Raw genomic sequence first — 14012 nt, forward strand, 5'->3', positions numbered from 1 at the left:
CACATCCTCCTGCCCTTCGACCTGTCTGGTGCTTCTGTATCATATCTGGGGGGAGTCAAGGATGCAGAATTACCTTCTCAGTCCCTCCAGGCAATCAGCTTGCTTCCCGAAGCATGAGATATGATTGCCCTTATTATTTTAGCTTGCATAGCAGTGAGTCTTCTTAATGGTCGTAAAATTATCTAGTCCTTATTTAAATCCAACAACCGTCTGTGTTTCAGTGACCTCCTGATGGTCTCTGGCTTTGCTCCAGGTTGAAGAGGCATCAGAGGGACCCAGGAGGAAGAAGAGGCAATGGCAGGATTAAAGAAAAACAACAAACCCCAAGGCAAGCAAAAGCCAACAAAGAGAATTCAAAGTAAATGAGAGAGTATTAAAGAGAGCTCAATCAGTCAGCTGGAGAGCTCAAAACAACACAACCTGTCACAAAGAGAAGGAAGCAGCATCAGGTAAAATTAGCAACACTAATAAACTCATCAGCACCGGAGCCCGGACCAGGAAACAGCACAGGGGAGACGAAGGGGCTGGGAGATGCTTAATCCCACTCTGGGGAAGCAGGAGAGAGAAGTGACACAACCTGATGGAATGTGCGTTGGTGGAGGAACGTGGTTTGGTTGAAGACCGAAAACATAAGCTGCCTTTTGCCTTTGTGCTCCCTAGCTTCCACAGCAGCAGTGTCTTTAAGGTGTGCCTTCCTTCTGTTTTGTCCCTTGTATTTGCTTTGAGGGAAAGTGCACACACAAGGAGACCCAGCCACCATGGGTGGAAGGAGCAGGAGCAGCTGCTGGGATGGCTGCCCAGTCCCTCTGCAAAGGCTTTGGCCAGTGATTTCTATGTAGAATGTTTCTGAAGCAAACATCTCCTGTTTCCTCTGGATCCAGACCGCTCCCTGTCCTTTCAATAACATCTACAAGCCCCCTGAGTACCAAGATTTTTACAATAATAACCCCCAAGGAGAAACAAGAAGTGGAAAACCCCCACACAGCAGAGAACTGTTTCACTATTCCTGGCTCCATCAGATTCCCATCAATTTTGCAGCAAACCTGAGTCATGAAATTAAAAGTAGCATCAGCATATTTCCTATTAGCTAGGGTTCCTTTTTGAGAACAGATCATACATTCCTCCCCTATTTTTCTAGACACTTGTGTCAATGCGATATCATCAGATGCCGTTCAGCCGCTCCTCTTAGCCTGAAAAAAGCTTTCCTGTTGGGAAGGATGGGGTTTGAATATTTCACAACGACTTCCTGAAGAAGCCTTGCTGATTTCCCCATTTATTTATTTATTTAATATCCCTCCCCTGATCAGAGTGGGCGCGTTTTGTAGCTTTTAAATATCATGCAACTTTTAGCATCGCTGCTGTTAAATCCCAATCTGCTGTCACAGTGCGAATGTGATTTACACCAGTGAGGAGAGCCTGTTCTGTCCTCCCCAGCTACTACACTTGCCTCGTCAAGGAGACACCATCATTAGCTACAGTCACCTGGCATCTGACACTGTCATCATCTTCCCACTGTCTTCCAACAGCAAAAAGCTGTAATAGAACCAAGCCTGCCTTGGCTGCGGCATCTCCCACACGGAGCAGCACAGGCTGCTGGGGTCCAGCATTATCTTGGTGATGTCCTAGAAAGGCTTTTGCCTCTCTCCCCAGACACTTACTTTGACACAACCACCCATCAGTCCAACCCACACCATTCCCAGCTGCCTCTCAGCCCACTGCTGAGGTTGGGAAATGGAACAGGTTGGGTGCTGCTCCGTGTTTCCTTGGTGGATTGAAGCACGCAGAGGGGAGCAATGGAAAAGCAAAGGCAGCGCCAGTGCTGCAGCTGTGGGGTGCTGTGTCTGACTTCCACCAACCATAACCCCCAGTGGGATGCTGCCACCCATCTGGGCTCCCTCCATTTGAGGTCAAACAACCTTCAGTGCTGGCCGGTGTTGGGAGGCCATGACTGGGAAGTGATATTCCCATTTTATAGGGCCCACAGTGCAGAACGGCCTCACGGGCTTGTCCCAGGACAGGCAGAAAATCCAAAAGCCAGGAGTGGGATCGCTCCTGCCCCATCACCCTCCATCCCCAATCCTCTCTGCACCCCCATAAGCCAGTGCAGCTCTTCTCCCAGTCTAGCAGTAGTGGGAAGAGGTACGTGGGGATGCTCATCCCTCCTCATTGTGGCTCCTGCCCACCTGGAGCCATGGGCTATTCAGACAGTGGCTGCATCAGCCACCCCCAGTAACCAACCTCATCTGTGGGGAAAAGGCACTCGGCAAGGAGCTGCAGCCGGGAAATGCCTCTCTGCCATTAGGGAATCACAGGATCTTTCCCAGCCCCGAGGTGGGGAGAGCCTGGGCCCAAGCTGCCACACAGTGGAAGAAGATAGCTTTTCTTTCTTTAGTTCAGAAGCTGTGGTTCCCCTTTCTGTCTAGCGTCCTGGTTCTTCCTCTCCATCTGCCCCCATCTCTGCTCCTACCCTTTGCTCCCTGAGTACCTGCCTCCATCACAGCTTCATACTCTTCCCTCTTCTTCCCTTCCTCCTGTAGTGTTGCACAACAAAGCTCTGTAACCAACATCTTTGAATCCCCAACTCCTCATGGCTCATCCATAAAGGGTTTCCCTAGTTCCTTCTCAGGATTGCACACTTCCAGGACAGCTCTGAGGCTCATGCAAGCAACAGGCAAAGATGCCAAGAGCCAGGAGACATGAAGCAGGAGCAAAAGGCTCCGGGATTAGAGATGTGACCTTAGGAGAGGCATGAACTTTGCAACACCTGCCTTAGCCAAGAGCTCTGCTGCTTTCAAGGATCGTATGGCAGTACTTGACGGCTCTCTGCATTTATATATGCATGCAAAAGAAAAGGGTTGATCAGTAGAGGAGCAGGGGCTCACAAGCAGTTTGAGTGAAGGGAAGCTTCAGGCAACACTGCAAACAAGACAGTGCTCCGAGATACATACACATAGTCCTTCAGCTGTGCATTAGTAAATCATATTTTACAGCTTACAGCCCATAAACCCAGCAAGCACGCACGGAGACCCAGCGAGCATTCGCACACTTGTTAACACTCCCTCCTCTCCCCTCCAACCAACTGCAAATTTATTACCAATCTCCCAAGATTTTCTAAAAGGATTTTCCATGAATGAGGCCGGAGCTTTGCAAGGGATGAGCCAAACCCACCAGGATTTGTGCCACCACCACTGGGTGGTTGAAATGTGCCATTGGTGGCAACCAGGGTCTCTGCACTGCTCCAGGAAGCTTCACCCATGGAGATGGCAGTGAACACGGTGGAAGGATCCTGTGATGGGCTGTTGAGCCCCACGTAGCTTAGCATGGAAGGAGCAAGCACTGTGAAATTCAGCGTTGCGTTACTCCTCACAGCTCTGTCTCGGCTGAGACAAGCAGTGTAATGACAACAGCAGACACGGGAGCTACCGCGGTGGCAGGATATAGCCGTATGTTTGGGACTTCATCCTGAATTCAGCGCTGGAGCTAGAAACTGGGGAGCCTCAGCTCCTCTTCCCTGTGCCAGCCACAAGCCTGTGTCCCACAGGTGGCTTTGCAACGGTCACACATCCACATGGATGCTGCGAGGCCTCCATCGGTGAGCCTTAGAGCAGCCAAGTTCCCAGAAGTCCCAGTTTCATGTAGTGGCTAAGCCTGCTTGATGTGAAACAGCGCAACACCATGAGCAGGGCCAAAGCAGGACAGTTACCCCAGCAGCTCCCCAGCCGAGAGCAGGACCAGGCACTGCTCCACATCAGAGCCAAGCGCCCAATCTCACAACACACCTCTCCCAGCCATGCTGCCCATTAAACTCAGTTAAACAGATCAGTCTTGCTGGAAGAACAGGGTGCAGAGCAGTAATTCATCTGCCTCTCCTCCCCACCAAAGGCATCTCGGAAGAGTACTGTGTTTTGTACCCCAACTTATTATCCTTTCACTCCTGGGAGGCAATTTTCCAACAGGCAGAATGTGTTTTCCCTTGTCACTCTGCAGCATCGCTTCTCGCCTCACCCGTGTTTTGCTAAGATAGAGGGTTTATTGTAAACTTATTAATTACTTCATTTCTCCTGCAAGGAGCCAAGAGAAGAATTTCCAGAGGCAGCCAGGATCTGCTATTGTGCTGGCGGAGGAGCTGAATGCGCCTGACGTCAGGATTCATTTTCCCCATGACTGAGGAAGGCGACTCTCAGTGCCATGTTGTGCATATGAATCAGGCAGCGTTCCCCTGGCACAGCAGGCCAAGCAATTCATCTTCCACCAGGACTTCAGGCAGAAGAGAAAACTTCCACCTTTTCTATTGCACTTCCCTACAAACCCTTTGGAGAGGAGGGCTGAGGAGATGGGGGCTGCAGCCCCCCAAAAGCACATGCTTGTCCCTCCATCAGTTGGGTCTATAGCGGCTATTCTCTGTGCCTGTAGACACATGGATAGGTCCCAGGGTGATGCCAGCATGCATGGCCAACCCTACAGCCACTGGGAGCATCTAAGTTAACTTTCTAGCCTGCTACCTTCTCTCTAAGCTTAGGAAGCAGGCTCCTGCTGTTACCAAGGGGAAATCAATATACAGACAAGTTCATAACAAACTAATCTGGTTTACAGCATGAACGAGACTCATCTGGAAAAACTGAGATAATGATGTCCTCCTTCTCAAAGCAGTACCAGCATCAGACCATTGATGGGTGATTCATTGTCATGATTTACATGTGGGAGAGTAGTGTGTATCCCAAATAAAGGAGTCATACACCTAGTTGAGGAAGTGACACTTTATTCTTCCAACAGAAGAACTATATCCACTGTAACACAACATGTCATACTTGCGGGGTGCCCTCTGAGGAGGGAGAGCCCTGTCTAGGTGAGCAGGTACCCACAGCCTGGCAAGCTAAACCCAGCAGCAGTGAGCACAACCAAAATTGCTCCCTCCCACCTCCTGCAAGTCCTGACGTAATCGAGAACCCAAGAGTGTTGGTGTGGAACAAAAAGCACACCACTGACATGTGAGCACATCACACAACTCTGTGGTGTCAACACAGGTACAGGGCCTTCAAATGGCCATTTATGCTTGTGCTTATCTGTTGAGTGATGGCAGACTCGGGTAATGGGATATCTTGGAAAATAATTTCAGCCCTGTTGAGAGATGAGCTGCTTGCAAGAGCTGGAGGTATCCACAAAGAACCTGTTACTCATCACTGATCCTTCTGCAGGTCCCTGGCTTCAAGGACCAAACCCTTGGCTCCCATGAAGAGAGGGCAACCATGACAGCAGGAAACACCAGCCTCTTGCAAGGCTCATCTCTCTGCCAGGGCTCAGCTTTGGGGGATCTTTTTGTGAAAAGCTGCAAATGGTGATGCTATATAGGCTCCTTAAACCACCATTTCCCACCGTATTCCCAGAGAGATGCCGACGCAGGCTAGGCAGTGATGAATACATTTCCCATTTCAAAGGCAGGGATTGATTGGGTCTTGGCACAGTAGAGCCCTGGGATGGAGCTAGACTTGCCCTCCCACAGGAGGGAAATAATGCTTTTCATAGGAATCAGAGTGGAATTTTAGGATGAAAGGGGGAGAAGGAGATCCCTGCAAAACAGACAACCCAATACCACAAATAAAGGATGGCGGTGGGGGGAGAATTCTTCCTTGCTACCTCAAGAGACCTGCCCAGGAGTGGTCTTCACGTGGTTGGTGCTGGCAGTGGGATGCTAAGCAATGGTCTGGCGGCTGAAGAGGTCGAGGGTGAGTGCACTGAGGAATGCTGGGATGCTGTCCTGGCGAAGCAGGTGGAGCTCGATGAGCTCCCGGATGGTTCGGGAGAACTCGTTTTCCAGAAGCTGCATCGTTCGACCGGAGGAGCTGGAGGCCTGAGGGCAAAGAAGAACAAACCCATTAATACAGCAGGGTTTTAATTCACCTCCGAAGACACAGGGCAGTGCTGGTGGCATCACCCTGAAGCCTCCTTTGGCACCGATCCACCTGTAATCAAGGACATGTTATTTGCTGCAGCATGGGTGTTCAGCATACAGGTAACTGGGCTGTTATGGATTTGGGCATAGAACCATAGAATAGTTAGGGCTGGAAAGGACCTTAAGATCATCCAGTTCCAACACCCCTGCCATGGGCAGGGACACCTCACACTAAACCATGTCACCCGAGGCTCTGTCCAACCTGGCCTTCAACAGCGCCAGGGATGGAGTATTTACCACTTCTTTGAGCAACCCATTCCAGTGCCTCACCACCCTCACAGTAAAGAACTTCTTTTTTATATCCAACCCGAACTTCACCTGTTTAAGTTTAAACCCATCACCCATTGTCCTACCCATGGAGGATCCTGTGGGAGCCTCCCCGAGTGACAAATGGGGCAGTGGAGAACCAAGAGGTTTGACCATCCTGGAAAGAGGTTGCGTAGGGGCCAGGCTGTGCTGCCACCATGAAACTGGGGTGCTCACATCAGGGTCACCATCCCCATCACCACTCAGATCTCTGGAGGTAGGAGCTATGTGCAAAGGCTTTCTCTCCATGAAAACACATCCCTGAAGTCATTCTGCTTCTGTAGGAGGAAGCAGACCCGTTCCTAATTAGCACCACTCCTTCCCAACTAGCTGCTGATCCACCCCGCATCCCTCAAGTGTTTCTGGGTGTTTAAATCAGCCCAGCAGCACACAGCCAAGAGCTCCAGAGGAATTATTCCAGAGATGCTCTCATGAAAATAAGGGAACTCAACATGTGGGAAGAAGATTACAAATCTCCTGTAACATATAAAACAAGCGAAAAAAAAAGGCTACATGCAAGAGAAATAAGGAATGCTTGAAGCCTCTCCTGCCCCTGGAGGAATGAAAGCAGCTTGTTTATTAATAAACAGCAAAAACATCACAGCGCAAATGCTAATTTTCCCCCTTGCCATTTTCCTCTTCAAAATGCTCCCATTCCTAATTGCTCTGCAAGCTCTGCTTCCCCTTGGAGCAGCACCAGGCAAAGCTGGCATCATCCCAGCATGTGCAGGAGCGGGGCAGACCCCCACCCCAAGAGACAGAGCAGAGGATTGCCATGTGAAGGGAAAAACATGGCTTTACCTGCCAGGAGAGAAGGGAAGTGATAACCACCGAGAGCCCTGGGGAACCTGCTTGTTTCTGATTTCATGTTCTCCGGAGCCTGGACACATTTGATTATGAACTTTTCATGTATGTGTCACTTCGGATTGCAAAGAGCACGAGGTACCAAGGATGCCCCTGTCACCCCTGAGCCAGGCAGGGAATCTAAACAAGGTTTCTGTGTGGAAAAGTAAATTAGCTTTGGTTTAAATCTCCTCCACTTTGGCTTGGTTGTTTTTCAGTGACTCCAAAGGATGTTCAGTGCCTTAATCCGCTGCTTTCTGAAGCTACCTGACTTGTTTTCTGCACATCTGATGTACCACTGGGTCAGATTAAAGAGTCTATGCAGAAAGAGGGGAGAGAAGGCAGACAAAGAAGCCAGTTGGAAGCACAGGGAGGGACATATATCCATGATCCAAGCAGCTGGAAGACAGGCTGGTTGCTGTGAAAGCCACATGGGTTTTGTTCTGTAAATCCCCCCTGGATCTGGCTGATGGGAAGCGCTGGTTTGGAGGAAAGTCCGAGTATTATTAATGCATCACTTGTGTCTCTGAAGTCAGCGCAGAATTGGATTCATCTAAAATGGGAATTCAAGCTCCGTATGAAATACACACTGCCTCCTCTGCAGATTTAAACCACTCTTTGGGCACAGAATTCATTTCCTAAGAATTTACAAGTAAATCCATTAATTGGTTTACCAGTTTAATTAATTAAAGCCAGTTCCTTAAGAAATTTAGCATCCAGTGCCAGAACTTTTCCTCGTGTTTTATGATCTTGGAATCGGAGTAACAGAAACGTTCTCAATCCCCTCGCTGCTTTGAGCTCACCGGCATCGCGGGTGAAGGCTACATTTGAATAATTCTTTTTCAGGACATTGACAGTAATTTCTCTCTACTACTCTTCATAACCGAAGTTTCCTCCTTCAGCAGAGGCAGGAGAATCATACTCAGAGAAAGTTATGTGAACGAATACGTGCTTTGAAGATGTTATTTCCTATTGAGTTCAATGGGACTGTGGTTTCTCTTGGTTCTTGCGTGGTCAAGGGAAGCACTGTCCTTCCCACTGTGGCCTCCACCCCCCCAGGAACTCCAAAAGAAGTTTCCAAACCCCACACTTCTCACCCAGGTTTCTTATGCTCTCTTCTGTAACAGGAAGAAGGCGAGAGGGCAGGCACTTGGAAAAAAGGCAATTCTTCCTCTGCTGGGAGATGTTTACATGCTAACGTAGAGGATGGATGCACTCGCAGTTCAGTTTATTCAATCTCATGCTGCTTTTAAAAAAAGTTAGGATTTTTTTTTTTTCCCTGAGAGTGTTTTAAAATTGCTATCATTGTTACCTTTCTTCTTCTTTGTTTTTATTGCTTTTTTTCCTTCACCCATCTGCTCATAATGCAGTAGAGATGGGGATATATAGATAGCTTTGTTGCTTTGGGTTCAACAGCAGGAGAACCTTTGCAGCATGTGCTTTACAAATAAAGTGATTATAGGAAATAATAGCAGTATGTTCCCGTTAATTCACAAGATTTCTTTTCAAATGTCAGTCTGTTCCCTGCCTGGCGCACCTGGTGGGTGCAGGAAGCACCGCTGTGGGTGGCATGGGAGCAAGAAGGGGATGATGACAAGGACACTGGAGGGGTTGCTCTGCTGAATGAATGCTACAGGGTCTGGTTGTTCTACCCTGTTTTGGATCAGTGCAGAAAAGACTCACACTCCAGCTCTAGAAGGTGCATTTATGAGAAATACAAAGGTGAAATCTCCAGCAGTTCAAATCTATAAGGATGCCTGAGTCCTCCTCTGCACAGTTCCCAGCCAGGAAACCCTCCACTCATTTTCAATCGATCTTTGAAACTAAAACCTCTCAGCCCTCAAAGAAAAACTCCTGGACACAATCCCTGCTAATAAGAAGTTGCAAGTGACAGCACATACCAACTATTCACAAGACATATGCTATGTAATGCAATCACCATTTACTCCGGTGATGTATCCCCAGGAATTCTAAGTTCAGATGGAGCCAAAAGCCAACAAAGCCCATCAATCAAGAAAATATGAAGCTGAGGAACCTGGATAAGTGTCACTGATCCACAGGGACAGTCCATGAGTGGGAACGGGGCAAGAGAGACTAGAGCACATGCAAACCCAGCCCTAACTGCTCTGCACCCAACACCATTGACACTGCTTACTCAGAGCTACTCACTACACTGTGTTCCTTTTAGAGAGAAGTGTGAAAGAAAAACCATCAAGATTTAGAGTCAAACATAGGGTCAAAGGACAAGCTGAGCCTGTGAGTACCCCTATCCGCCCCATAGTCAATGCAGGAGTCAATGCAAGAGGACACTTTGCGGACTATGATCATGCTTCGATCCCCCCTTCCCTGCTGTGCTGAATAAGCCAGCCAAGTGCAGCACTTTACCAGAGACATAACTATTCCCCCTGCACTCTCAGTTTTCCTGAGCACAGAGCAGCTCAGCGTGCTGAAGCTAAGTACTATGAAAACACCATTTCTCAGGTGCTCTTTACATAGACCTATATTGGTTTCTTCTAATTTATGGAAAAAAAAAAATCTGCCTGGCTCACTAAATTACACAGATTCAGGTCTATGTTATGTTTTATTCAGATCTCAAATACTTGCAAAAGGAAGGATTTCAGCTTTCACTAAGCCCTGATGCCAGTTCAGGCTGATTTAAGGCCTATGGGGACCTTTCCTAGAAGAGCAATGGAAATCAATCTTTGCCCTGTGTCACTGCATGCTCCATTCTGCTGGCGGGGGGATACGACTCCTGTCATAGATTTGAAGGGTGACCCCTTGATTTTCTCCTCCCAGGTTGTGCCAGCCCATAGAGCAATCAGATCAGTGGGCAGATTTTACTACATTGTAAAACACAAGGAGACAGGTCTATTTACCACATGGTGATATAAACTTGCCGTAGCTGCTACTGGATCTGCTCAGAGAAAGCAGCCATTAGTACAATTGTTTTCCAGGAGAATCAAGATCAGCTGCTGCTCGCCAGAAGGAAACATCATAAATCTTCCTCTTAGTCCTGGAAATTGGTAAATTATTCAAGGTTTATAGTTTAGATAGACATATAAAAGTCTCTCAAATAACCACCAGTGTGCTACAAAAGTGAGCTCTCCTCTCCAACAGGGACCATCTGAGTGAGGAGTAGACATGCAGAGGAGCAATAGGCATTCCCAAAGGACCCTCCTGGGGAAAAGACCTGCAGCTGGCTAGACCAGGCTGGTAATGCCACAACATATGAACCATAAAGGAGGTTCTCCCAACTGTTGCTTCAACTTAACACATGCAGGGCTTCTGACTGCACTGATTCTGCTAAGATGGCTCTTTCCCCCCTTGCTTCTGTTGCACAGAAACCCTCCCTGAAAGCCAAATCCCAGCATTTACTGATCCACCGGCTGAGAGGTGTGACAGTGTCTTCTTCAGTCCTTCACAACATGGGGTTCTGAACTCTGAACTAAGCGCACCGATACTTTAGTTTTCTGTATGCCTTTTTCCTCTCGGACATAAGAAGAATGGATGTCCCAAATGTGGCTCCAAAAGTGCCATCAGCTATGAAGCGGCATGCAGCGTGACTTAAATCACACAAAGGATGCTTCTTGAAAAATATTGGTTGAGAGTAAGACTCAACGTCCTGTACACCTTAGGACTCCAGAATAAGACTGAAAAGAGGGTGGCTGCAAACCCCAAGGAGAAGGCTGACATGGGATGTGGCATCATGAGAAAACATGGGGTAGAAATGAAGAAAAAGTGAGAAGACGTCTTCAGCATTCAATACAACTTGAGATTTCAGCATAAAGTGGGGATATTCTACCTCTGATTTCCAAACTGAGAAAACATAACTGCCTTTGGGGGTACAATCCATGCAGGACATGTGCTCCTGTGTCTTCAAACAGACACCTCCAATTGCTGGAGGTAGATTTTCTTGCATGGGTTTTGGCGAGCTGACAACAGTGATGGTGGAATTCTGTGCCAGGCACAGCAGGCAAAAGAGTTGTGTCTCAGCTTGGGAACTCCAGTTCAAACACCTCCCCAGCGAGAGGAAGGATGAAGTCTGGGACTCTGGTAGGGCTGCCAGAGTGGCTTTCCTCCCCTTGGCACAGTTTGCTTTGCAGATGCTGCTCAGCCATACTCTATGGTAAATGGTACTTTTCAAGCCTAAGATGTATTAGGGGTCAAAATGAGCAAGTGAATCATTGCCCAGTGACATTTACTCAGCAAACGTATCACAGAGGCACCATCTCATCTGGAATGCTCCTTCCATAAATCACTGTCTGTGCTGCATCCCGGTGCACAACTACTCTTTGAATACACACCACAAACAGCCCCATGCATACCAAGGGAAGGGGCATCACGGCTCACATTCAAGGTTTCACACAGACCTTCTCCCTGCTCTGTTCAGGTCCACAGGCTCCTCTGGCATCATGAGCCATGTTGTGGCCATGTTCTCCTCTCTCTGCCCCAGTTCTTACTCTCCTTTCCCTTGTCTTGTGGTCCTCGCCCCACCTCGAAGCCTGCCGTGCCACCTGCTCCAATGTGGGATATGCACATCTCCCTATCACATCCACTCCTTTGGCAATTTGCTGTCATCCTTTGAATCCCTCAGACCTCCTCTTCACATGGGACAGTCACTTCCTCTTCCCAACACCTTCCTGCATCAGCAGAAGTCCTCAGAGTTGGCTGTGCCATCGCACTATCACCGTGTATGCCACAGAGCCTCTGCCACCAAGCACCTTGGGCACATTAGTGGTCCTGATGGATGTCCTTGCCGCCCTCTTGATGCTTCCTCGGCACCCATTAAAACACATAAACCCTGTCACAGCCCAACAAACCTATTTGAAAATATCTTTCAAGAAGCTGCTGGCTCTGACCTTTAAATGAGAAAATCCTTTTGTTTCTGCCTCTTGCTTTGGATGCTGAGATTTTCTAAATGTCAAAGGCCGCCTTGTCCATGTGCAGATGCTGAGGGGGGAAGCACTGGTGCCAAGAGGGCCGGCACCCTCTCCCTGGGTCTGCAAAGCTCATACATCACCATTACAGGTCACTCTGAACAGGCTCATACATACACGGGGCAGCCCAGCAAGCACAGGGCCAGAAATCAGGAATGCCCAGAAAATACACAAGGAAAACATGTGTGTGTGTGTGTGTGTGTTTGCCCATGTGAAAACCACCTGCTGAAGTTCAAACAACCCAAACACAAGGTTTTGAGATTTAATTGCTCTCACTTGGCTCTCTTGGGCGATGATATCATTATCAGAATCCCCCGATTGAGTTACGCCTCACCAATCAATCTCTCCTAAGCATCATGCACTGCTCAAATACCAGGTCCCCAGGTAGCCACTAAATCACTTTAATTAGAGGCTGTTCATTTAAAATTAGAGAAATATTTAAAAAAGCCAAAAAAAACCCCAAATTGTACCACAAGACGTGCTCATGGCTGGAAATATTTATGAGGTTATTTAGCAAACTGCTTACTGGTTTCCTTCTTTTTCCATGGTAACTGGCAGGTTTCAGCTGGCCTGACAGGATGCCTGCCCAAGGTAGCTCTGTCAGCTCTTCATCAATCAAGTCACCTACCTCTCACAGATGACCATTCCTTGTCCGCAGAGAAGATTTTGCCCCTTTAATATCCTCTCTGTAATCCAGAAAAGGAAAAGTGCTTCTTTATAATAATTGTTTCTTGCCAAGACCTCTGACCTCTGTGTCACCAGCTTGCTATATAAAGTGAATTTATGAGGCAGAGAGGGATGGAAGCCTGTAAAGGGCCTTCCAGGAAATGTAATGAAAAAGCTGCTTTTAGCTGCTGAGCAAAGAAAAGCAAGTGCCTGGCAATGCCAAGAAGAAAACTGGTAAGCAGAGAAACAGTCCTGTGTGCGCTGAGATTTATAGCAAACATTTCCTTTCTCTTTCTTATTATTCAACACTGAGATGAACCACAACCCCACGTCTTTTGTGCAAGAGGTCAGCTCATACACTTCCATCTTAATCAGAAACATGACCCAGGCCCTACACATACGATGGGGTCCTGGATGCTGCACCCGTTCAGCAGCGAAGAAACATAGAGCAGAGAGTACTGCACAGCAGAGTTTCTCCCTACAGCTACATGTTTTGATCTCTGTGAGCTCTCCTGCACCTGATGTAAGAAATGAAACACGTGAAAAGAGCAGAGCTGTGCACTGAAGCGCCTGCACCCCGCTCCATGGGGAAAACTGGTTAGTGTTAATCCTGGGGGACGGTGCTCTGCACAGTGGAAGGGAAGTCAGCATCTTCTCTCAAAAGGTTTCTCCTACAGGTTAGTGCCCTTTAGACTGTCAAATGTGATACCATAAAAATAAGATCAAAGGCTTTAAAATAAGGGAAGCATATTTTTTGATTCATACTATTACTATTTGATATCTGAATCTTTTTATCCTGGAAGACAGGTCTTTGAACTGCTGTGATTTCACCTATCACTGAGGAACAACCCCCAGGGTAAAATGTGACAGCTATTATCAGGGTGCATTAACGTTACTCAGCAGTTCAGGACGGACAGAAACAGATATATCTAATTTAAATCATTGGTTTGAAGAACTACTGCTCAGGGTGGGTTAATATCCATGCATTTTCAAAAAATGCTTTGAGAATTTTAAAGGACAAGTCCTGAAACTAAAATTCCCTGTCTCATTTGTAGGATGCACTCAGCCTCTCACCATTATGCTGTAAACCGAACATCAGTGCTGCTAAAGAGGGAAGATGGTAACAAAAATGATTCACTTGTAGCATCTGCTTTTGCATCCACAGATTCTGATGCGGATCTCCAAACCAGCTACCAAGGAGACTGACCCTGTGGAGATCTGTTGAGGTGATACTTAGAAATGGTTCAGCTGAATACAATTCTGGGCAAGAGTAAAGCACGGCAAACTACTCGCATCACAGAAAGGAAAAT

General features: G+C 47.7%; 1 protein-coding gene across 4 annotated transcripts in view; it reads right to left on the reverse strand.

The window, feature by feature from the left end:
* Positions 1–4742: 4742 nt before the first annotated feature.
* Positions 4743–14012, reverse strand: part of MAD1L1 (mitotic arrest deficient 1 like 1) — a 378161-nt gene continuing 368891 nt past the window's right edge. For all 4 annotated transcript variants that reach the window (XM_065684510.1, XM_065684508.1, XM_065684507.1 and 1 more), the window contains exon 18: positions 4743–5848. In XM_065684510.1, coding sequence (XP_065540582.1) covers positions 5690–5848 — 159 coding nt within the window. In that variant the 3' untranslated portion in view covers positions 4743–5689. The remainder of the gene's footprint in view (positions 5849–14012) is intronic.

This window comes from Lathamus discolor, chromosome 6 (assembly GCF_037157495.1).
Source record: "Lathamus discolor isolate bLatDis1 chromosome 6, bLatDis1.hap1, whole genome shotgun sequence".
Lineage (NCBI taxonomy): Eukaryota > Metazoa > Chordata > Aves > Psittaciformes > Psittacidae > Lathamus > Lathamus discolor.